Below are 26,383 nucleotides of genomic sequence, written 5' to 3'. Positions count from 1 at the left end.
CTGCTACCAAGGAATGTTTTACTAATATTTTACAATGATTTTTATTTTAATGTGCATAGATTAATAAAGATTATATTGTCGTGTACTAATATTACCATGTAGATTTGGAGAGCTTTTGTTTCTACTATAGTCAATCTTGTATCTGTCATGAGTTTTACCTTCTCTTAAGGGATATAACAAAACATTTTTGTTTGTATTTATATTTGTGAGTATTTGTTTCTTGAAATAACACAACATTAAAACAAACTACTGTTTTAATAATTTGGTATGTTTGGTAATTGATTTCTCCAGCATGACTGTTCTTTCTTTTGTTTTAGAACTGTGAGAGTGAACTGAAGCAGAATGGATGCTACGGTGATATTACCCATTCTGAAGAAAAAGCTAGCCTTCCTTTCAGGTATATTTTCTAAGAATCCTGGTAGATTTGATCAGTGTAACCTAAATATACTGTATTTTATTATTTTTATTAAAAAAAATGTTTATATACCACTTATAACCATGGTAAATGTTTTTCATAAAAACATTGTATCCAAGGGATTGCACTATTAGTTCTTGAACCTTTCTTCAAAGCACAAGAGTTGTATGTCACAAGCATTATTTTTTCCCGTCGATAGCAGGGCTGAATTAGCCATGCTGTCATGGGGAACTGTCCATCAGGGCCCGGGAGGCGGAGCTTAAGTAGCAGAGTGTCGATCTTTGAGACTCTGCGGCTGCGCGTGAGTTCCCGCGCAGGATAATTGATTCTCCTCAGTCTGTTTTCTTCCGCACGCGGGAACGCACGCGGAGCTTCATTCTCCTCACAGTAGTTCTATTATTTTGGTTAAAATGTTAAAAAAGCCGTCTGGATTTAAACCGTGCCCCTGCGGTAAGATCATGTCCGTCACAGACTGGCATGATCGATGCTACCGTTGCTTGGGACCGGAACATAATCAGATGGATTGTGAATATTGTCGAAGGATGTCACCTCGAGCCCGGCGTCACCGGCAATATAGGATGCTGGAACTAAAGCTCACTAATAGGCCATCGACCATTCACTCTTCGCCAGGAACAGGGGCGCGAACGCCACCACAAAAACGGAGAGCTTCTTCCCTAGACCAGCAAACCTCCGGGACCGGAGGTAAGCATAAAGTACGGGACATCCAGGGCTCTGGATCCCAATGTGAAAGGCCTCTGGGAAATAAGGTTCATGCCACTAAGGCTCACCACCGCTCGACAGACCTTCCTCATCTCTCTCCAGACACCCCGGTACCCGCAGACGACATTGGTCCTCGGACGGCGCAACGGATAAATTGCTGGATTCTGCTTCTTCCATTATAGAGGGAAGGTCGAGTCTTGCTGGTAAACGGATAATTCCAATATCATCATCATCTTCTTCTCGATCGCTCACTGGGTCCTCTAAGACAGAACCTCTCCGCGACAAGGGGAAAAAACGAACTCACCAGGTCATCAACCAGCGCACCCAAGACCACACTTGTCACCGGTCGGCTCACCCGAGTCTCTCCATAATATGCCACCACAGACCCAAAAGGCCTTTTGGGATCTTTCACAATCACTGGCGGGGTTTTTCGAAACGCTCCAATCGTCATTTGTCTTACCTCCAGAGGACAAACTAAAATCCACACAACCAAGTGGAGCACAAGAGCTGCCAGAAGGTCCTCCGCAAACACCAGAGCTACCGCAGCCATTATCGCCAAACCATTCTCAAGCCTCACAGGACGACGCCATAGGGTCACAATCCTCCCCTTCTTCCTCCACGGGCTACCCCTCAGACCCGCCAGAACCACCGTCCGAGCCCTATTCTCCCCCGGAAGATCTTTCCTACCCCAAATTTGTAGAAAAGATGGGAGCTATTTTGAAATTGGAAGTACAAAAATTACCGGAACCCAGGGCGGAAACCTTAGGATTATTAAAGATATTCGATACACCGGGGGAACCAACCTCACTACCCCCACATAACGTATTACACAATGTCCTTCGAAAAACATGGGAAACTCCCTTTGCGATCTCAGCAATTTCCAGAAAAACGTATTTAAAATTTAAATTACAAAAACCTTCCACGTATTCTAATCCTCAACTACCACATGACTCCATTGTTGTCGAGTCAGCGTTGCAGAGAGCTAAAAAATCAAAAACGCATGCCTCAAATCCACCCGGTAAAGATAATAAATGTTTAGACGATTTCGCAAAGAGAGTCTATCAGAATGCTATGTTAACATCTCGCATATGTCACCATCAATTCTACATGGTCCAGTACATGTATGAGTGTGTGCAAGCAACGAAGGGAATGTTTACTTCTCTGGGGGATAGCATACCTTCACCCATTATTGACATGGAGGAATGTTCCCGACACTTGCTGAGAACAGTCTATGAAGGGTTTGAAAACTCCTCTCGAGCATCAGCTACTGCCATAGCGGCACGCAGATTAGCTTGGCTGAAAGCTAGTTCAATTCGAGAGGACTTACATGACAAACTAGCTAATCTCCCATGCATGGGGGATAACTTGTTTGGCGACCGCTTCCACGATACAATCAGCAAATTGAAGGAGCAAGCGTTAGCGGTTCAATCTCTAACTACGCCAACACCCACCAAGCGCAACTATCAATCGGGGCGTCGACAACCATTCTCGAGACGACAATATAGAAATTACCAACCTTTTCGAATGCAATCATATCCCACGTACCAAAGGCAGGCTCATCAGGTGCCTCAACAACAGCAGAGGAGGGGAAAGCCTCTTGGGCAAAGGCAACAACCTCAACAGCCAACATCAGCTCCTCTAAAGACCTCACAATCTTTTTAAAGGCCAGGCCACCACCACCCTCAACAGCTGCAACTCCAGGCAGGATCACAGCCCGCTTCTCCGTTTGGACATCGATAACAACTGATCAATGGGTATTAGATATAGTGAAGAACGGATACCAGCTTCAGTTTGTCAACAGTCTCAGTATTCCGCATCTAACTTACAGCGTCTCCAGAACACCACAACCTCAACTCTCACAGGAGATCGCTCATTTATACCACCAGAGAGCGATCCGATACATACCCCCATCGGACTGGAACAAGGGGTTCTATTCCCCTTATTTCCTTATACCCAAGAGATCGGGGGGCAACCGACCTATCCTGGACCTCAGGGAATTGAACAAATGGATAGTTCGGGAAAAATTCAAGATGGTTTCGCTGAAGTCCATCCTTCCACTATTACAACCCAAGGATTGGATGTGCTCCATAGATCTCAAGGAAGCGTACACGCATATTCCAATCCACAGATCCTCTTGGCAATACCTGTGTTTCCAACATCACAATCAACATTATCAGTACAAGGTTCTTCCATTTGGTCTATCGGCAGCGCCGAGGGTTTTCACCAAATGTATGGTAGTGGTGATGGCCCACCTCTGACAGCAGGGTCTGACAGTATTTCCACATCTAGACGATTGGTTAATAGTAGCACCAGACCCGACACTTTTAAAGCAGCATCTCACGATAGCAATCAACTGCCTACACGACTATTACTCATCAACTACCCAAAGTCCATGTTACAACCGACGCAGGTTCTACATTTCATAGGAGCTCGCCTGGACACCATTTCTACCAGAGCATTCCTGCCGGAGGACAGGAGGCTGACGATGCGATGTCTCCTCCGGTCACTACACAATACCCGGTACCCAACGGCTCGAAACATATTGACCGTCTTGGGACACATGGCGGCAGCAAACTTCACTGTACCGAACACAAGACTGCACGTGAGACGACTACAATGGGGTCTCAAACGGCAGGGGAAACAGCATGTTCAACCATTACAGCACCGGGTAACACTAACCATTCAAATGAAGAAGGATATCGAGTGGTGGCTCCTGGAATATATGTTAACCAAAGGGGCACTATTCAATCAACCACCTCACAATGCAGTCCTCACGACGGATGCATCCCGGAAGGGATGGGGAGCGCACTTAGACCTCCTGGAGACCCAGGGTCTATGGTCCCTTACGGAACAAAAATTTCAGATAAATCTCCTAGAACTAAAAGCAATACGCAATGCCCTGAGAACCTTTCAGCGACAGCTACAGGGTCGAAGGGTGATGATTTACACAGACAACCAAGTGGCGATGTATTATATAAACAAACAAGGCGGGTCCGGTTCATGGTCCCTCTGCAGGGAAACTCTTCAGATTTGTCATCATGCACACAGATATTCCATCCATCTGCAAGCGACCTACCTGCCAGGTCTAGCGAACGACAGAGCGGACAAGCTAAGTCGAATCTTTCACCCACACGAATGGTCACTCAAACCGGAAGTGACTCAACAACTTTTCCATCGCTGGGGTACCCCGGCAATAGACCTCTTTGCCACAGAGCAAAACTCCCAACTCCCACAATTCTGCTCGATACGACCGAGCTCAACCCGCCTCGCACAAGATGCATTCATCATTCCGTGGACAACAAATCTTCTATACGCTTTTCCACCAATTCCGCTGATCACCAGAACTCTTCAGAAATGCATGTTGGACCAAAGCCAATTGATCCTCATTGCCCCGAACTGGCCCAGACAACCATGGTACAGTTATCTCTTGAGGCTGTCGATCGACGACCCAGTCAGACTGCCAGACCGACCAGATCTTCTCCTTCAGGAAGGAGGCCGTCTCATTCATCCAATCCATTCGTCACTCCACCTGACTGCATGGAGATTGAACGGACACTATTGACTGCACAGGGTGTGTCGGAAATGGCACAATCAGTCATCATTGAATCGCGAAAACCGTCGACGAGACGCAGCTATACATTCAAGTGGAAAAGATATTCCACTTGGTGCATGGAAAAGGGTATTCCACCTATAGATTGTTCGCCAATCCTCCTATTGGATTATCTCCATTCACTATATAACTCAGGGTTGGCTACGTCATCCATAAGAGTTCATCTCAGTGCGATTGCAGCATATCATCGACCAGTGGATAACCATTCCATTGCGGAACATCCGTTGTTGTCCAGATTCGCCAAAGGTCTGTTACATCTTTGTCCACCAACCACGAAACCACCGGTTCCTTGGAACCTGAATATTATTCTAGAACAATTGATGCTACCACCATTTGAACCCTTGGAATCAACGCACATTAAATATCTAACCTGGAAGGTAGTGCTTTTAGTTGCAATAACCTCTGCACGACGAGTAAGTGAACTGCAGGCTCTGGTTCACTATGAACCATATCTTCAATTTCATCATCAAAAGGTGATCCTTCGGCCTCACCCGGCCTTCCTTCCAAAAGTAGTTTCAGCCTTCCATCTCAATCAATCCATTGAGTTACCCATCTTTTTCCCAAAGCCTCATGCCAACGACAGAGAGCGTTTATTGCATACATTGGACTGTAAAAGAGCACTAGCGTACTACAAGAGACGAACTCACTTAGTGAACAGAGTATCGCAACTATTCGTTTCTTTCAACCCGAACGCACCGGGACTACCTGTAGCAAAAAGAACAATTTCAAGTTGGATTGCTCAATGTATCCACTATTGTCATAACAACGCGAAGGTCTCACTTCCGTCCCGACCAAAAGCTCATCAAGTTCGCGCCATGGCCACTTCCATTGCGCATCTCAGGAATGTGTCCCTGATTGACATTTGCAAGGCGGCCACTTGGTCCTCCCTACATATGTTCACTTCTCATTACTGCATAGACAAGCAGTCTGCAACAGACGCAAAACTGGGACAGGCGATTCTTCACACATTGCCTACTTGAACATGCGACTACCACTATTGTTTATCACGCGTGGACACTGTAGAGCGTGATTGGAGCTTGGGACTCCCATGACAGCATGGCTAATTCAGCCCTGCTATCGACGGGAAAAAGCAAGTTTGCTTACCGTAAACGGTGTTTCCGTAGATAGCAGGATGAATTAGCCATGCTGACCCACCCACCTCCCTGGTAGTCGATTTTTTCATCAGCTACGCTCAAGCTTTACTACAGACTGAGGAGAATCAGTTATCCTGCGCGGGAACTCACGCGCAGCCGCAGAGTCTCAAAGATCGACACTCTGCTACTTAAGCTCCGCCTCCCGGGCCCTGATGGACAGTTCCCATGACAGCATGGCTAATTCATCCTGCTATCTACGGAAACACCGTTTACGGTAAGCAAACTTGCTTTTCCATCATTCTTTTCTAGAGTTTGATATAAATACAGTTTTGGTTGTATTAAAAGCTTATTTCATTGACTTCTTTTAATTCCATCTAATCTGATTAGCAAAATCTGTCAGGCAATTCTTGGCCAGGCAATTTTTATTTCATTCTACAGCTTGGTTTAAAATAACCTGTCCAATGTAGGTGTCATGAGATTTTACATAGTTACCAATACAACAACACATTTTTTATAAAATTGGGATGACTATTTTTAAGCTCTTAAGTTCAGATTCATGTCCATGGACTAATGCTTTGCTAAAAATTATATAAACTTTCACATGAGCTGAGATCTTCACAACGAGGACTACTTGACATGCCATCTTTTCATCATGCCCATCTTTCGATAACAAGGGACTCTACCTTTTTGGTTGCGACATCCATATTTTGGAACTCCTTACCGATGTAACTTCAGTTGGTGGACTGCCTTAAGAAATTTAGACTTCTTTTAAAAAGCTTTTTACTGAAGCAAGCGTTTTATTAAGAACTGCATGCCTGACTTCTTTTATTATGATTTGGCAGCTTGAAATTTCGTTATGATTTATGTTTTTATTAGGTCTTTTTTTGTGTCTTAAGTTTATATTTTTATATTTGTTTTTAGCATGAATGTTATTTGTATTGTAAATCGCTTAGGTCTTTTTTGTGTTAAGCGATCAATAAATGAAAAATGAAATCTTGTATTAAATTTAATATTGATTGATTTATTTGGATATTTTATAATTAGCTAGGTTTCCTGAGAATTGATATGTGGTTTGATTTCATATTGTGCCATGGCAATATTCTTTCAGGAAAGGAGGAAGGGTACGGTTTATAGATAACTATTAACTTGTATTAGGGACTGAAAACAGACATTAATTCTTCTCCATTGACAAGCAGAGCTGAGTATGAATGAGCATATGGGACAATCCAGCCTCCTATCCTCCAATAGCCAGGAAGCTAGACCTCAAGTACAGAGTGTAGTGATGAGCTGCTAGCGAAAGGGTGTAGGTAAGCTAGACTCCCTTGACCTAAGGACATAAATCCTGTATAATATATGTTAGTTTATTACTTACTTAAGAACAATAAAACAAACAAAAATTATCTAGCAAAATTTCTAAGCATAAAACAAACATAGAAACAGATAAAACAAAATAAATAATAATCATAAAACAGGAATATATTGGTAAAAAACAGAGCCAGTGTACCAGAGCCAGTGTACCAGAACAGAGTGCTACATTTCACGTGCCTTGCAAAAAAAGCAATGTTTTCAGGCCCTTTCTTTACTTATTATAATCTTTTTCTAACAGCAATGCCAGGGAGAGAGAGTTCCAAAGGGAGAAGGCCATTGCCCTGGTTTTTTCAAGTCTAATTTCTTTAAAAATGGGAGTCTTTTAAATTTCCTGCTGAGATAAGCGAAAACAGCTGGGTGGGTGCATATGCAATTAAGACATCGGCTAGATAAGATGGGCTGCCAAAATGTTCTTCAGAAGGTAAGAACATAAGAAATTGCCATGCTGGGTCAGATCAAGGGTCCATCAAGCCCAGCATCCTGTTTCCAACAGAGGCCAAACCAGGCCTCAAGAACCTGGCAATTATCCAAACACTAAGAAGATCCCATGCTACTGATGCAATTAATAGCAGTGGCTATTCCCTAAGTAAACTTGATTAATAGTCGTAAATGGACTTCTCCTCCAAGAACTTATCCAAACCTTTTTTGAACCCAGCTACACTAACTGCACTAACCACATTCTCTGGCAACAAATTCCAGAGCTTTTTGTGCGTTGAGTGAAAAAGAATTTTCTCTGATTAGTCTTAAATGTGCTACTTGCTAACTTCATGGAATGCCCCCTAGTCCTTCTATTATTCGAAAGTGTAAATAACCGAGTCACTTCTACTCATTCAAGACCTCTCATGATCTTAAAGACCTCTATCATATCCCCCCTCAGCCGTCTCTTCTCCAGGCTGAACAGCCCTAACCTCTTCAGCCTTTCCTCATAGGGGAGTTGTTTTATCCCCTTTATCATTTTGGTTGCCCTTCTCTGTACCTTCTCCATCGCAACTATATCTTTTTTGAGTTGCGGCGACCAGAATTGTACACAGTATTCAAGTGTGATTTCACCATGGAGCGATATAGAGGCATTATGACATTTTCCGTTTTATTCACAATTCCCTTCCTAATAATTCCTAACCTTCTGTTTGCTTTTTTGACTGCTGCAGCACACTGAGCCGACGATTTTAAAGTAATCCACAATGATACCTAGATCTTTTTCCTGGGTGGTAGCTCCTAATATGGAACCTAACATCGTGTAACTACAGCAAGGGTTATTTTTCACTATATGCAACACCTTGCACGTGTCCACATTAAATTTAATCTGCTATTTGGATGCCCAGTCTTCCAGTCTTGCAAAGTCCTCCTGTAATGTATCACAGTCTGCTTGTGATTTAACTATTCTGAATAATTTTGTATCATCCGCAAGTTTGATAACCTCACTCGTCGTATTCCTTTCCAGATCAAGGTAAAGCATTTAAATGTTTAAACAGAGCCAGAAATCTTTTGCCTGCACTCTAGGAAGACAAGGCTGCAAAAATGCAATGGACTAATAGAAAATCTGCAATGCAAAAAGCCTGTTCAGAAGAGGGATCAATTTCTGATGAGTGTCTTGAACTTTCCACTTCGCTGGATACAACTAAGACACGGCAGAGAATGTTTTTAATCCTTTTCTTAATTTTTAGATCCTGCTCATTGAAGGAATTATTTCTTGATGCTCCTTTTTACATATCTTAGTTAACTAAGACCCAAATATGGTATATATATGGTATAAAAAAATTTGCAAGTAATTAAAAGTATATGAAAAAATGTTCCACTTGTGGAACGTTGGTACCTAAAAGGTTAATAGCTTACCTCCAGCATCGGTGCTAAACTTGGGATGGTTGTTGACAAAGTGACGACATTGGTATCTTCAGATCAGGAAAATGTGACCTGAATAGAGGAGACAGCTGGCTGCGTGGAAGAGCTGGACGTGTTTCTGATGGAGGCCTGCAAAGATAGACTTTTTAGGACAAAACTTCGCTGTAATGGAGGTAAAGATTAATGACACAGAAAACCACAGCAGGTGCAAAAATATTAGACTTATGGGCTTTCTGGAGTAAGAAGAGGGCTTAAATGCAGTGGCCTTTTTTTTTTTCTCAAATGACTGCCAGAAGCAGTTAGTTTGGAAGCAAAAAATAGTGCATTAAAACTGAGCGGGTGCATCAGGCCTTAGCCCCCCATCCCCCCTACATCAGGAGGTAGACCTTGTGAAGTGATTATAAAATTTCACTGCTATAGTTGAGTAAAGCCAGATCACTGCAAGAAGTTTGTTATAAGCAACAGTAAATGTACGTTTTCCAGACTTATCCCAGATGCTTCAAAAGAAGCATGCTGGATTCACAGAGGCAGCAATGTCTTACGTATGCCATGATTTATCTGGCACGATTAAGTGTCCGAAGATAACAAAATTTAGTTTTTTTGACTCTGTCAGGGAAGTATGGCATTTTTTGAGCAGTGTGGGAGAAACCTTAGCTGTGACCTTTTGAAAAGCTGTTGGCGGTTTGAGGAGAGCCATGAGACAAAAATTATGGTTCATGGATTTCCAGTGATGAGAGTAGCATCTGAGATCGTGGAGGTATTTTAGGTTGGGAGATGATGGAATGTGATTTTGCTAGATGTATAAGGACTGGGATGGAACTCTTTCTTCTTTTATTTATTCATGTTTTGTATTTTTATTTGTTTTGCTTATAAAAGGGTTTCTCTCTTTTGGCTCTAGTCACGGTATATATTGGGGAAAAGGCACTCTTGTTTCTTATGGCGCATGAAACATTGGTTTTTGACCATGGCAAGGTGAATGAAGGAAGTTTGGAGCTTTTTACATTTGTTCTTACTTATTTTAACTGCTCAGGTTTTGCCTTTTTAATTTTCTCCTGGAAAATAACGTTGGTTCAGTATTGGTGATTATTTGGTCTAGGTCTGTGCTATGTTTCGTTTTAACTTCCCTGGAGGAAAAAACTTTTCTTTTCTGAGGGATCTCGACCTGTGACTGAGCGGTGCAGACTGTGCCAGCTATATCTTTTTTTTTTCTGTGCCAGGAAGTTTTTTATTGCATGGGTGTGTTTTTCTTTTTTTTGCAGTGTTTACCTTTTTGGAGCTCAAGGACTCTGGGCAAGATCCCAGCTTCAAGCCCCACCATAGGTTAACTTGCCTGCTTATATCAGAAGCTGCTTCTTTGATGCTGAAGAGGAGGATCATCATTCCTGCAAAAACTAAGGTGTAGGGATGGGTTTGTATTTGTAGTATATGAATCATTTTACTAGTTTATCATTCTCTGATAAATGGAATATTCAGCAAACATTTTTTTACTTCTTTTTTCCTCGGCATATGTTGGTCGAAGTACTGAGTCCTCCTATAAAATGGATGATATATTTTCTCATTTGTGTAAGGGCTATTGGATTGGTGGGTATAAGGCCTTTTGAATTTTCATCGGAGGGTTGGGGCATCTACAAATTGAAAACGTTTTATGAGCTTGATTCTTGTTTCAAGGATTCTCTAATGGGTTAATTTATGGCAAACTGGGGCATGTTTACTAATGCTTGAGGGGTGGCACGGATGTCCTTTTTGGGTGCGGAGATAAAGGGAATAATGTTTTATGAATGGACTTTTTTAAAATTTTGGTAATGCTGTATGTCGTAACTTTCAAACTGGCGCATGGGCACACAAACATCAGCCCAAGCCCAGGGATATGGCTATTTATAACTTGCACACGTATTTGCATCCATGTTATAGCTTGGTTGCGCGCACGTGTACCAAATTTTAAGTGGTCACATGCATGGGCCCGTAAATCCCGCTTCTTTTGCATAAGTCAGGGCCATTTTAAAAGGGGCACGTACCAACGCCATTCCCAGATTTACCAGTCCATTCCCAGTTCGTTCAGTTGAGAGAAGTCCTCCAGACCCCTCTAGTTTAATAGCCTTCATTCTCTCAGTTAGCCCTGACCCTTGAAACCCTGCAGATTTGCCTAGTTTTCTTTATTTTATAACTTATAACTCCTCCATAGCAGAAATTAAACTTAGGCAGAAGGGGTTCTGGTCACATGCCCCAGGCACGTAAGGATTTACGTGCACATTTCTCCTTCATGCCCCAAAACATTTATGCCCCACCCAGACCATGCCCATGCTCTGCCCCTTTTTGAAAACTTTTTGAGATGTACACGCTACGGCAGATATGCGTGGATGTGGGTGGCTTTTAAAATCCATTCGGTGCACGTGACTCAGACTTGTGTGAGCATCCCCGAATTGATGCGTGTGCCGAGCTTTTAAAATTTGCTTGTGTGTATGTATATGTGTGTGTATGTATATATAATTTTTTTCTCCCAGGACAAGCAGGATGGTAGTCCTCCCATATGGGTGACATCATCAGATGGAGCCCTGTCATGGAATACTTTTGTCTGACTGGCACACTGAGCATGACCAGCAAGTCACTAACCCTGCAACCAGCAGGGGTCCCCCTTCAGTCTCCTTTTTTCCGCGAAGCAGTTGCCTCGAGGTTTAGGAGCTCTGTGAGAAATTTCTCACAGTTTTCCTCACGGAACTATTTGAAGTTTATCTTCTCAAAAAATCCCTCAGCGGGGTTACCTGTCGCGCTCTGTTCCCTCCAGCGCTCGGTAAGTTTTTTCCGGTACTTGCGGTTGCTTCCCAGCGGCTTACCGCTTCGGTGCCCGACGGTCATTTACTGTGCGCCCACCAAATTTTAACATGGCGACCGAGTTTAGAAAATGTCCCAAGTGTCCGAGGACTATGTCCATAACGGACCCGCATGAAGTATGTGTTTTGTGCTTAGGCTCCTCGCACGACGTTCGTCGATGCCCTAGTTATGCACAAAAGACCCTCAAAGGCTGTCACGCTCGCCTGGACAAAATGGAGCAGTTGTTTGCTTCAAAACAGACTGCTCCATCGATGCAGTTAAGCGCCACCGACTATGGAGGGTCCATCGACCTCGGAGATGATTCACTAGGAGCACCGTGGACAGGGTGACCGTCCGTCACAGACTCCATCGAGGACATCGGTGTCATTGTCCTCAGTGCCGGGGAAAGACTGGACCGAGCACTGAGGGAAACATTGACACCGGCACAGACGTGCATCCCTGACCAGTGCCGGCATCTATACCGCAGCTGCATCGACTTCCATCGAGCCACCTGCGAAGAGGGCCCGGGAGAGGAGCCCCCATACTTCTCTGGACCCGGGACCCCTAGGCGTTCCCCACTGGTGCCGGTCACCGAGCCTCCATAGGCCCCCATGGAGGCTCCAGTGACGCCTAGCCTGCCTCCTACCCCGATCGCCGTGCCACCCATTCCGGCTTCCCAGGAGGAATTGGACCGCATGGTCCAAGAGGCAGTGCTTAAAGCCTTACGAGGCTTCCAGCTGGCGCTGGCCCCCATACCGGCCCTGGAACCTGCTCCCTCGATGGTGGCACTGCTCCTCGAGTGCCTCGATATGCTCATCGGTGCCTTATCAACTCCTCTGCCACTGGACACTCTGTCATAGAGTCATCCATCGAGGCCTCTGCAGGTCCCGATTCCAGTACTGGGTTCCTCGGAGGAGGAAGGATCGATTTCCAGCCATGTCCCTCCACGGGAACCGGCAATGCCGGAGCCCTTGCCAGGGCCATTGGGGCTACCGGTACCCAAGCGCACCTCATCTGCCCCAATGCCCTCAATGCTGGCGCCGATTCCATATATGCCTTCCCACCCTCTCGGCAAGACGCTGGGACTGGTTTAAGGCCTCAGACCTACGCCCGGAAGTGCACGACAAACTGGCAGATCTACCCTGTACCGGAGACAACCTGTTTGGGAATAAGATCCAGGATGCAGTGGCCTACTTAAAGGACCATCATGAGACCCTGCGCCAGTTGTCAACTGTCTCCCCAGATGTTCCCTCTGAAGTCCGCAGGGCCATGCGTAGAGAACCCAAGAAACAATTCTACAGGGCATGCAGTTATTACCCTCCTGCATCCCGTGCACAACGGTTCGGGCACCTCAGAGGGGACATGCGCGCCAAACTAGAACATCTAAACCACAGCCGGCCCCGCATCTGGATTTTGACTCTTTCCCAGAGAGCAGCAGCCATATTCCAGTGGGGGGCCGCCTGTGCCACTTTGCAACAAATTGGCATCCAATCACCACGGACCAGTGGGTACTGTCCATTGTAACCCATGGTTACCATCTACATTTTTCAGAAATACTCCTGGACTTCCCACCCAATCCATCCAGGAGTTGGGACGACCACACAGGAAAACTCAAGTCAGAGCTGTCTGTCAGAGCTGTGGAACTGGTTCCACTGAATCAGCAGGGAAAAGGGTTCTACTCCAGATATTTCCTTATTCCAAAAAAGACCGCCGTTCTCCAGCCTATTCTGGACCTCTGTGCCTTGAATACATTTCTTCGCAAGGAACGGTTCAGGATGGTATCCATGGGCACCATGCTTCCTCTACTTCAACGAAGATCCGACTTGTTTTTTTCTTACAATATGACCTTGAGAGGGCTTGCTTGTTGAAGTGTGGATATTCTTCTGTGGTGATTTCCACCTTGCTATGAGCTTGAAAGTTCTCCACTCCCTTAGGCTATGTGCAGGTTTGGTGAATGTTGGAGGCTTGGTGTGAGAATTGAGGTGTTTTTTTTCCTCATTCAGTTAAGATCCCGCTCATTTTGGAATTTTTGCAAGATGGGTTAAATAAAGGTTAGCCCTTAATTCCTTGAAGGTACAGATTGCGGCTCTTGCCTGTTTCAGGGGCCAGATGCATGGTGAATCCTTATGTCATCCTGATGGGACTTGTTTTCTTGAAGGGAGTCAAAACATCTTTGTCTTGCCTTGCGGTTACTGATTTCTTAGTGGAGGCTTAAGCTGGTGTTGGAATTCTTGGCGGGCCCTACGTTTCAAACTTTGCGTAGCCTTTCCTTCTGGTTATTGACCTTGAAGACAGAGTTTCTCCATGTCGAATTTCCGAGCTGCAGGTCTTGTCTGGTCAGGAACCATACCTTCAGGTGACTCCAGGAGCGATTCAATTACGTACTGCTCCTTCTTTCTTGCCTAAAGTGGTCTCTGATTTTCCTTTGAATCAGTCCATTTCCTTGTCTTCTCTGGATAAAGAAAGGGGTTTGGAGGAGTATTGCCTGTTGCATCCCTTTGATGTCAGGAGACATGTCTTGAAGTATCTGGAGGTTTCCAAGCCTTTCCGAAAGATGGATTGCCTGTTGTCCTTCATGATGGAGGTAAACAGGGCGAACCGACATCATGGGTTACAGTAGCTCGCTGGATTAAGGAGGTAATCACAGCTGCGTATGTGGACCCTGAAATGCAGCTGCCTACTCAGGTTAGGTTTCATACCACTAGGGCTCAGGCTGTGTCATGGGTAGAGGTTAGATTGTTGTCCCCCATTTGACCTTTGCCGAGCTATGATGTGGTCTCCTTACATATCTTTTCCAGGTATTATCGCCGGGATGTGCAGGCCCAGGAGGACTCAGACTTTGCATGTACGGTTTTGACTGGGCCACAGACAGCCAGCCATGATATTTGGGAATAGCTTTGATATATCCCACTGGTCCTGAGTCCATCTGTCTACATATTAGAAAAGGAGAGATTACTACTTACCTGTTAATTTCGTTTTCCTTACTGTAGACAGATGGACTCATCTTCCCGCCCTTGGCTGCCAAATGATTTTGTTAATGTCTTCCTGTGTGGTTTCGTGTTCCAGGGGATTACTGGTAAGTGTTCATTTATTCCCTAGACTGTGGAATATATGTTCATTGCCTGAGTTCAGTGTTTCCTGTTGGTTGAGTACAGTAATGATGGTCTGTTTTTAATTAAGTTTTTTGCTAGTCTGTCTGCAGTTGGTGCTTGAAAAGAATACTGGCAGGCTGATGTCACTGCAGGAGTATATATATACTGACACATCAGTTTGCTTCATTTCCATCTGTTGGCAGAGGTGCATAACCACTGGTCCTGAGTCCATCTGTCTGCACTAAGGAAAACAAAATTATCAGGTAAGTATTTCTTCTTTCTCTAAATGTCAGGGGCATTTCCTCTTTAAAAGGTAGAGAATTATGGAATATTTGAAGAGACTGCTCAAATAGGATTTGGTTTTGTTTTTTTTAGAAGAGACATCTCTCGAAGGCTGAATATCCCAGACTTTGTAAAATCCACTTTTTATGTTCCCCCAAAAGCTGCTGTTTGTTTTTCTATTTGTTGCGCTTGCATTAAAGGTAGATTTTCACTGATCTTAAAGTTATTGAGTTATGGAGTTGTACAAATAGATCCTTTCCCTCTTAGCACTACATTCTTATACCTTGGATTTACTCTTTGTATGTGCCGCTCATCCTCTCTACTTTGTGTGTGCTAATTTAAAAACAAAAAACACTTTTTCAAAAACAATTGTACCTTTTTATTTTTGTAAAAGCAATACAAAATGAGTTTTTTATTACTTTATACATAAGTAGGAATATAAAAAAATCTTGAAAATTATTGTAAAAAAAGTTTATTTTGCCCATGCTTACACTTCTCTGAGGACAAGCAGGATGATAGTCCTTACACATGGGTAATGTCATCAGATGCAGCCCAGTTGTGAAAAACTTATGTCAAAGTTTCTAGAACTTTGACTAGGCACACTGAGCATGCCCAGCATGCCCTATACCATGTGTCCACGTGGGGTCCCTCTTTAGTATCTTTTTTTCCATGGATCTGTAAGCCTCGCGGTCTGATTTAGCTCACTTTGGCTGTTTCTGGCCTAGTGGAAAACTCATTTTTTCATAGTGGTTTTCCGTATTTTTCCATTGCCAGGTCTCTCTCAGTGCCATCCTGTAGTGTCCTAGTTAGGGTTTTCAGTGTTTCTGGTAAGTTTTTCCTTTCGTGGTTGATTTACTGAGCAGCAGCGGCCACCATTGTTTAGTGTCTACAGCCCCTTTTATTTTGTTCTGCCATGGTCACGTGGCAGTTTTTGTGAATGCCCCGTTTTAAAAACCGGTATATAAATACTTTCAAATAAATACATTTATCTATTATGGATCCTCATAAGATATGTGTCCTAAGCTTGGGGACATCGTATGATGTCCGGGGTTGTCGCTTATGCACCCAGATAATCCCAAAGGGACCTCTGCTTTGACTCGACAAGATGGATCAGCTTTTTCGGGTCAAGGAAGTCCAAGCCATCGGCATTGATAGACCTTGGAGCCGCATCGATGGACACCATGCCATCGACATAGGTGGGACTGTCTGTTCTTTCGGTGTTGTCAGTGGACAAAGGGGCACCAGAGAACAACCGTTGTTGATCTCATCCGGGCCAAGTAGGCCAGGTTCATTGTCTTTGGCCTTGGTACTAGGGAAAGACTGGGCTGAGCATTGAGAGAAGCCTAAGAAGCACCAGCACTGGTCCCTGTTTGATGCACTGGTTTTTGCCGTGATGCCCCCGAAGCGACCTCGTGGTGAGGAGGACCCATCCTTTATCACTGCCGGGGCTCTATGTTGGTCTCAACCGGTTCTGGTGCCAGGCAACAATCCAAGTCATGGATCCAAAGAAGATGTGGCCACCCTTTCTTCCTCCAAGTCGGTGTTGCATTGGCATCGTTAGAGGAGCTAGAGCATAGAGTCCAGCTGGCAATGGATTTGGATATTGCAGGGCATCGGGCCTATGGCACCAAAAGCACTGGACCTGGTGCTGTCAGTCATCCTACAGCTGCTGGAGATGCTCAACATGCTCATCAGTGCATTACCAACTCAGCTTGTGCTGGTTCCTGCGATGGCACCAGAACCCAGCAGGGCACTGAGGCTTCCTGCTACAGATAAGGTGGTTGATGCCGGTTCCTCCTCTGAGGGAAACTCTGAGGCCAGCAGAGACACTGAGGCCTGTAGTCCCCCGTCCAGTTCTACTGGTGCCTGCACCTCTGGATGAAGGCCGAGCACCTAGGGCCCCATCCCTTGAGGCATACAGTGAGGATGAGGGTCCTTATAATCCCTGGGGGATGATTTATTTATTTTATTTAACACTTTTCTATACCAACCTTCATGGTAGGGACCATATCAGGTCGGTTTACATCAAAAAGGGGGAACTGTAATGAAACCGTAGGTAACAGGAAGCACAAAGTTACATTCAACAAGGGAGGTAAACTTGGAAGCAAAGATTGCTGGAAAGAAAAAGACTAAGGAACGAAGTGCTTAGGATAATGATAACAACTGTTTTAAGAGTCAGGGTAGGCTCTTATATCGAGCTTGGGGATGGCTTTTTTGTCGTCTAATGAGTGTCTGGCGGATCTGAGAAGGCCTGGCGGAAAAGCCAGGTCTTGAGTTTTTTTCTAAATGTTAAGAGGCAGGGTTCCAGTCTGAGGTCGGATGGGATGTTGTTCCAGATAGCTGGACCTGCTGTAGAAAAGGCTCGGTCTTTGGTCGAGGTGAGACGTGTAGCTTTTGTAGGTGGGGCCTGCAGGGTTCATTTATAAGCCTCTCTGGTCGGTCTGTTGGTGCTATGGAGATTGAGAGGGAATTTGAGGTCCAGATGCAGATGATTGTAGATGGCTTTGTGAATTAGAGTGAGTGATTTGTGGAGGATTCTGTATTTCACCGGGAGCCAGTGTAAATTACGGAGAATAGGTGATATGTGATCTCCACGGTTGGTGCTAGTCAGAATTCTTGCCGCAGCGTTCTGTATTAATTGTAGGGGTTTAGTGGATGAGCTGGGGAGACCCAGGAGGAGAGCGTTGCAGTAGTCTATTTTAGCGAATAGTAAGGCTTGCAAGACTGTCCTGAAGTCGTGGAAGAATAGTAGAGGTTTGAGTCTTTTTAGAACCTGGAGTCTATGGAAACAGTCTTTGGTTGTGTTGTTGATCGTTTTCTTTAAGTTTAGGCGGTTGTCGAGTAGGACCCCGAGGTCTCTTACATGGGTGTGCCATGATCTGATAGAGTCCTCCAAGGGCTATGATGGTCTACCGTCAGGCCCTTCTCCAGATGAGCGAAAGAAGTCCCCGCCTAAGGACTTGACCTTTGCAGGGTTTGTGAGGGTGATGACATTTCAACTTTTAACAAAGGAGGATGACTGGCACAAAATGTTTGAGATCTCCATTTCGTGGAGTCTCCTAAGGAGATTGTGGAGATCCCGGTACACAAGATCCTTAAGGAGTTGCTGTTGAGGATATGGGAACAGCCCCTCACAGTGCTTCCCATTAATAAGAAGGCGGACAGGGTCTTCCTTGTACAAAAGGCTGCCAGATTTGATAAGCTCACCAGTCTGTGGTGGTCAAATCTCTCAAGAGGGCCAAGTACTCTTGGACGCATTCCTCGTTGCCCCCAGAGAAGGACCACAGAGCAATGGATGCTCTTGGTAGGAAGGTGTTCCAAGGTGCCATGCTTATTGTCTGCATCACTGCCTACCAGCTCTGCATGAGCCAGTACTCGCAGGACATCTGGAAGCAGGTGCAGGAGGTGGCTGAGGAGCTGCCTCAACAACAGCAAAACACCCTTATGTTGCTGGTGCACAAGAGTCTGGAGTGCAGGAAAACACGTGGTCCATGCGACCTAAGATGTTTTCAAGACAGCATCAAGAGTCTGCAGCGAGAATCAGCGCCCACAGAATAGCTGCGTGCTTTAAATCTCTGACCAGACGTAGAGGAACATCTCACTGACATACCATGTACTAGAGAGAATCTCTTTGGAGATAGGGTGAGGGATGCTATGGCCCAACTTCAGGACCACTATGAGACCCTCCAAAACCTCTCCGCCAGTACTCCAGACCCGTCATCCTCATCCAGGAGGCCATTGAGACTGGGGCCAAGGAAGTCTTTCTTTCACCAGAGAAAGTACTATCATCTGTTTCCTCACTCCCATCAACACCATCAGGGCTCCTGCGGCTGTCCCAGGCAGCAGAAAGCCCCCCAAGCCTCAGCCAGCTTCTCAGTCAACTCTGGGGACAGGGTTTTGACTGGGCCGTAGGGAGCGTAAGCCAGTTGCCTGTACCCAGGATGATGGACCCTCTGGTCGGGAGTAGGCTGCGGTTCTTTGCAAATCAGTGGCCCAGTACTTCAGACCAGTGGGTTCTGTCCATTGTCCGCCAAGGATCCCAGTTGAATCCATTGGGTGACCTGCCAAATTTCCCTCCATGCCCATATTAGGGGCTGGAGGCGCATAAGGAAGTACTACTAGCTGAGCTCTCCTCCCTCTTAACGGCGAGAGCGGTTGAGCCCGTACCACCAGGGCAAAGAGAGTGGGGATTCTATGCCAGGTACTTCCTGATTCCAAGGAGCACAGGAGGACTCCGTCCCATTCTAGACCTAAGGACCTTGAACAAGTTCTAAAAAGAAAAAAGTTCAAGATGATTTTCCTGGGCACCTTGATCCCCCTTTTGTAAAATGAGGACTGGCTATGCTTCCTCGACCTAAAGGACGCATACACGCGCATTGAGATCTTCCCTGGTCACGGGAAATATCTTTGATTTGTGGTGGGAGCACAGCACTTCCAGTACTGGGTGTTGCTGTTCGGGCTTGCGTCTGCCACATAGGTCTTCACAAAATGTCTGGCCTTGGTGGTGGCGCACCTCCGTAAACTGGGAATGCGTGCCTTTCTGTATTTGGACGATTAGCTGGTCAAGAGGTCTCAGGCAGGGGCCATCAGGTCCATGCACTTGATCATTCGGGTGTTGGAGTCACTAAGGTAGATTCTCAAATACCCAAAGGCCCATCTCAGCCTGTCACCTCAATTGGACTTCATAGGAGCCCTGGTAGACACAGCTCAGGCCAAGGCCTTTCTGTCTCACCAGAGGGCTGTCACCTTGGCATCCATTGCAGCAGAGATTCAACAGAACCAGCAGGTGTCAGCCTGGCACATGTTGAGGCTGTTGGACCATATGGCCTTAATTGTCCATGTTACTCCCTTGGCATGTTTACACATGTTTAAGGTTTGTTTATTTGTATACCGTCATATCGGTAAAACCATCATAACAGTGCAGAGCCCAATAGACCCTGAGGTCACAGTGGTGTCAGAGCCTCCAGGATTGCAAACAAGTTACCCCATCTCTCCGGGACTCATCGTCCTGTTGCTAGGCAATTTCCAATCTGGGACAGGGGACCTTGTTTCGGTGTCTACATACTCAAATTGTCCTAACCACGGATACATGTACCCTGAGGTGGGCAGCTAATGCAGATGAGCTTGCTACGCAGGGTCTTTGGTCTGTTCAAGAATGTTCTTGTCAAAGCTTCCTGGAGCCTCTGGTGATCAGGTAGGCTAAGGGCTTTCAGAGATGGGCTATCCAACAAAGTTGTCTGGATCCAGACCGACAAACAGGTAGCCATGTGGAATGCAGACAAGCAGGGAGGCACAAGATCGTACTTTCTGTCTCAGGAAGTGGTCCAGATATGATTGTGGGCCTTGTCCCATGGGATGGTGCTCAGGGCCATGTACCTGGCTAGGATGGAGAACATGAGAGAGGACAGACTGTGTCAAGTTTCAGACCCCCCACGAGTGGTTCCTGGACCAGGGGATGGAGAATTGCATATTCTGTCTCCGGGGGAGCCTGAAGTCCATTAATAGCTAATAATCAATTTTACTTAGGGAATAGCCACTGCTATTAATTGCATCAGTAGCATGGGTTCTTCTTAGTGTTTGGGAAATTGCCAGGTTCTTGTGGCCTGGTTTTGGCCTCTGTTGGAAACAGGATGCTGGGCTTGATGGACCCTTGGTCTGACCCAGCATGGCAATTTCTTATGTTCTTAAAATGAATCATAATAGTCAAAGTATGCAGACAAATGCTGACAGGCCAAAACAATGTCACCACTGAAAAAGAAGAAACTTTGGCCAGATGAGAACTGTAAACCAGAATTGAAGGATGCTATCAAGATCTGCCTGTTTGCAAGTGCCTGTGAGAATAAGACCAAAGCAGAGGGACAATGAAACAACTTAAGCTTATAAGCAGGAGTCATGGAGTAGCCAAGGGAGTCCATAGTTCAGAAGTATCCCCACCATTGGAAGAAGAGGGGGGAGTCTGAGATGGAGAAAATCCTGAAACTGGCATAACAGCTGGCCATCCAGCCTTGGTCCAAGAAATGGCAGGACACCCCCCCCCTCCCCGAAGAAATGGGGAGGGGGGAGAAGAACTGGAGTGTGGCAAAGACCCTCCACCCACCATGTGATTATGCATGATCTTATGCATATTTATCAGCTGGAAAGTATAAGAAAGGGGACAAATAAGGAGAAAGGAGTGAAACCAGAAGAGGAGCCCTGAGAGAGCAGACCCAAAGCAGTCCAGCAGCCCCTGCTATCTAAGAGGGAGAAGGTGTGGCCAGGAGACTGGAGAAAGAGGCCCTGTCCAGGGACTGACAGTAGTACGGAGCCTGAGGCAATGGGGGAGCCAAGAGCAGCCCAACAGCTCTGCTAATATGGGACCCAGAAGCAAGCCCCCAGACAGCCAGTAGCTCTGCTAGTATCAGACCTCAGAAGCAAGTCTCCTCCTCTGCCTACATTCTCCAGACCTCCAGCCACCATCTGCTTCGGAGGTAAACAGAGGGATATCACCTGAAGTTGGGGCCAGGGGTGAGTAAGTTAGCCATAAGTATTAATATTTTAAGCAGGCTATGGCATGTTTGTAACCACCCATGGTACAGAACTTGCTTTAGGGTAAATTGGTGCTTAGTGGCCAGGATGTTAGAGACAGGAATTGTAAGCTCTAAATGCTAAATCCTGCCAAATCTCTTAAATAAGTCTATTTCTGAGGAAAACACATTGTCTTTTTCCTGAACTTAAGATCATGAGGTAAAGTGGGAGGGCAACTGGAAGTTTCCTGTAGCAGACAGGTCCCTGCACCTCTAAACTTGCTTACAGCCAGTCATTGGGGCAGGAGTCTTCTGTACGCGTATCCTCCATTTTCTTTAGTGGCAAAGACTCTCTTGAAGCTTCACGAGGACAAAGGGACTATGATTCTCATGGCCCCTCATTGGCCGAATATGGTCTGATTTCCACTCCTACGGGAGTTGTCCATCCGGAGATCGATCAGTCTCGGGACTTCTCCAAATCTCATCACTCAAGACCAGGGCAGGCTGCGGCGTCCCAACATCCAGGTACTGTTGCTCACAGCCTGGATGTTGAGAGATTAATCCTGCAACCGCTTGATCTTTCAGAGGATGTGTCTTGGGTCCTGGTGGCTTCTAGAAAGTCTTCCATTAGAAAGTCCTATGGACTGAAGTAGAGGAAGTTTTCCGTGTGGTGTGAGCAGATGACCCTAGATCCGTTCTCCTCCCCCACACAAAAACTGCTTGATTTCCTTCTTCAGCTATCTGAAACTGGTTTAAAAACCCAACTCTGTTAGATTTCATCTTAGTGCAGTTGGTGCATACCACCAAGGTGTAGATGGTATGCCCCTCTCTGTACAGTCTATTATTATATGTTTCATATGGGGCCTGCTTCAATTGAAGCCTCCCTTAAGGCCTCCTGCTGTGTCTTGGTATCTCAGTGTGGTATTAGTTCTGCTGATGAAAGCTCCTTTTGAGCCACTGCGCACCTGTGACCTGAGGTACCTGACCTGGAAGGTCATATTTTTGGTGGTGGTCACTTCAGTGTGCAGGGTCAGCGAGCTCCAGGCCTTAGTGACTTATCCACCTTATGCTAAGTTTTATTACTACAGGATGGTCTTGCGTACATATCTTGAGTTTCTGCCTAAGGTGGTGACGGATTTCTGTTTTATCCAATCAATCGTCCTGCCAACATTCTTTCCCAGGCTCCACTTGTTGCACAAGGCGACCGAGCACCGCTCAGTTTGGACTATAAGCAAGCCTTTGCCCTTTATCTGGAGCGGACAGAAGCTATAGACAGTCCACCCAACTTTGTTTCTTTTGATAAAAATAAGTTAGGCATTGCCGTTGCCAAACGAACACTATCCAGTTGGCTAGCAGATTGCATCTCCTTCTGTTATACCCAGGCGAGACTGCATCTTGGGGGTCATGCCAAGACTCATTCTGTCAGAGCCATGGCAGCATCGGTGGCCCACTTGCGAGCAATTCCCGTGGAGATCGGCAAGGCTCCGACATGGCGTTCTCTTCACACATTGACATCACATTATTGTCTAAATAGAGATGGCCAGAGCGACAGTAGGTTCAACCAGTCTGTCCTTCGGAGCCTGTTCAAGGTATAGAACCTAACTCTCCAACCTAGGGCCTGTTGTTTGGGTTCAGGCTGTCTCACCCTCTGTTACCAGCAGCATCGGTGGTGTTGTGCCCATTGGTACCTGGTTAGGAGTTCGTTGGTCCCCTTTTTCGTTGGGGAGCAACCTGAAGCTAGGGATTCACCCATGTGTGAGGACTACCATCCTGTTTGTCCTCGGAGAAAGTAAAGTTGCTTACTTGTAACAGGTGTTCTCCGAGGACAGCAGGATGTTTGTCCTCATGAAACATGGCTGCCACCCTGTGGAGTTGGGTTTCTCCTATTTTTTATTTTTAATCATAATTCTATGTTACGAGACTAAAGAGGGACTCTGCGCGCACGTGTGGTATAGGGTTTGCGTGGCATGCTCAGTGTGCCTCATCAAAAGTTCTAGAAACTTTGACATAAGTTTTCTGCATCAGGGATTCATCTGATTATGTCACCCATGTGTGAGGATTAACATCTTGCTGTCCTCTGAGAACACCTGTTACGGGTAAGCAACTCTGCTTTCTCTCAGGTCATGAAGAGAGGCAACGAGGCTCCATACTCTCTCTCTCTCTCTCTCTCTCTCTCTCTCTCTCTGCTTTCAGACTCTAGGGAAAGGGTTCCCTCTGGCCCTGCATTGACTCTTTCTGCTCCTAGGACTTAGGGAGAGAATCTATTGATAATTGCTGATATGTCTCCTCCTGGGAACCAGAGAGGGCATCTCTGGCTCTGCACTGACTCTCTTTGTCCAGGACCCAGGGAGAGGATATTGAGATTCATTCTGACTTGCCTTTGCCCAGGAAGGGGATCCATCAGCTTGCAGTGACCATGTGTGCAATGTGCAACAGCCATTGCATCAATATTTTGTCATTTTTTTAAGACTCTATCTCTTTAAAAAAAAAAAAAATGCTGTTTTTCAACAAAACTGCAGCATTTACTTTTTCAAAAAACAACTCAACCATGCTTGTAGGGTGTCAGCAAGTACCTTGAGCATACATGCAAAGGGGTAGTTTGTCATTAGTCTATAGATTGAATACACAAAGCAGTGGAATTTAGTTTAGCCAAAACAGTCCACAGTTTGAATGAACAGGGTATATTAATATAAAATGATTTTTCTTAAATTGATGAATTTCAGCATTGAAAATGTGGCATTCTTTTCTTGAAGCTGGTGTTAGTCATTCATCAAAGGAAATTTTAATAAAACAAAATGTGTTCCCTATTCTGTCTAGTCTAGTTTAATTGAATAGGGAAACTCTTTGAAGAAATTCAATAACACTAAATGCTCTAGCCGACTTAAATTATGTTCTGAATGCATTATATACCACTACAAAAATTACAGTATTAGAATTGTATCAGATGGAATAAAGAACTTCTTTTATATGTAATCTGAAGTGCCTTGCACTTAGTAAAAAAAATAAAATAATGCACCAGCTTCCTGCTCAGAGATAAGCATGAGAATGTCTATGTAGAGCACATCTGGAATCTCTTGAAGGAAACCTGGTGTATTTATAAGTTGTGATCAAGCAAAGACTTTGAGGTTAAATGAGCTATATAATATAACTTTTGAGGAAAGGTGTAGAGTTGAGGAAGTTTTATATTAGAAAAGGGAAGACAGAGATGATGTGATAGTATACAGATATCTTAAAGGGGATCCCAATGAGGATGGTGATCAGACCTGTATGTCATCTTAGAAGTGGACAAGATGTCATGGGAGTAAATTATAGCATGGGAGATTTAAGCTAAACATTAGTAAGGACTATCAGGCTGATATAGTACAGTGCGCTCGGGCAGAGCACACTGTGTTAGCCCGCGTTTGGACGCGCGTTTTCGACACCCTAGCTGTACCCCTTATTCAGTAAGGGGTTGAAAACGCGCGTCTAACCCCCCCCCCCCCCCCGAAACTAATAGCGCCTGCAACATGCAAATGCATGTTGATGGCTTTATTAGTTATTCCCGCGCGATTCAGTAAGTAAAATGTGCAGCCAAGTTGCACATTTTACTTTCAGAAATTAGCGCCTTCCCAAAGGTAGACGTTAATTTCTCTCGGCACTGGGAAAGTGTACAGAAAAGCAGTAAAAACTGCTTTTCTGTACACCCTCCAACTTAATAGCATGGCGATATTAAGATGGAGGCCCCAAAAGTAAAAAATAATTAATTTGTTAATTAAATAGATAAAAAATTTAAAATTGGCTCGCGGGTTGAAAACCAGACGCTCAATTTTGCTGGCGTCTGGTTTCCGAACCTGTGGCTGTCAGCGGGTTTGAGAACCGACGCCGGCAAAATTGAGCGTCAGCTGTCAAACTCGCTGACAGCCGCCGCTCCTCTTTTTACCACGGGCCCTCATTTAAATACTGAATCGTTAATTAAATAGATAAAAAATTTAAAATTGGCTCGCAGGTTGAAAACCAGACTCTCAATTTTGCTGGCGTCTGGTTTCCGAACCTGTGGCTGTCCGCGGGTTTGAGAACCGACGCCGGCAAAATTGAGCGTCAGCTGTCAAACTCGCTGACAGCCGCCGCTCCTCTTTTTACCACGGGCCCTCATTTAAATACTGAATCGTGTGCACAGGAGAGCGGGCACTTGCCCACACTCCCGCGACTTTTACTGAATCGGCCTGTATCTGTTTTGATTTTTAAGCTCTGGTGCTAGTTATCTAGGACGGTGGTATAATCTCTTTGGCTGGGGGGGTTTAAAGAGAAAATTAGACAAATATCGGTCTGAGTTGGTTTATGTACAGTGGGTTCTACTGCAGGCATAGGGATAGACTACTGACATCTTGAAGCCCCTTCCAGTCGCCTATGTGATTTTTCTCTAATAATTCAAAAGTTCATGTAGACCTTAAGCAGGTTAGATCTTCAGTGATCTTTTTTTAGGTATAGTTTTTCAGCAGTATTGCTTTTCCATTGATAAACAGGCTGAATTAGCTATGATATGTGGGTTAGATTAACTGACTGCATTAGACTTATCTCTCCAGGCTAGTAGAGCTTTGAACTCTACTGAGCTTGTGTGGGAGGTCTTGCATGGGTGTTACTTTGTGAGCTTCCTCAGTCTTTTTTTTTTTTTA

At 45.2% G+C, this 26,383-nt stretch overlaps 1 protein-coding gene across 6 annotated transcripts in view; it reads left to right on the top strand.

Moving 5' to 3' along the window:
- The window catches only part of SESTD1 (SEC14 and spectrin domain containing 1), a 283,107-nt gene that overhangs the window by 51,506 nt on the left and 205,218 nt on the right, over window positions 1–26,383 (top strand). For all 6 annotated transcript variants that reach the window (XM_029605904.1, XM_029605907.1, XM_029605908.1 and 3 more), the window contains exon 2: window positions 318–397. In XM_029605904.1, the coding sequence (XP_029461764.1) occupies window positions 343–397 (55 nt within the window). In that variant the 5' untranslated portion in view covers window positions 318–342. The remainder of the gene's footprint in view (window positions 1–317; window positions 398–26,383) is intronic.

This window comes from Rhinatrema bivittatum, chromosome 6 (genome assembly GCF_901001135.1).
Source record: "Rhinatrema bivittatum chromosome 6, aRhiBiv1.1, whole genome shotgun sequence".
Classification (NCBI taxonomy): Eukaryota; Metazoa; Chordata; class Amphibia; order Gymnophiona; family Rhinatrematidae; genus Rhinatrema; species Rhinatrema bivittatum.
This window is presented reverse-complemented; position numbering and strand designations above follow the sequence as displayed.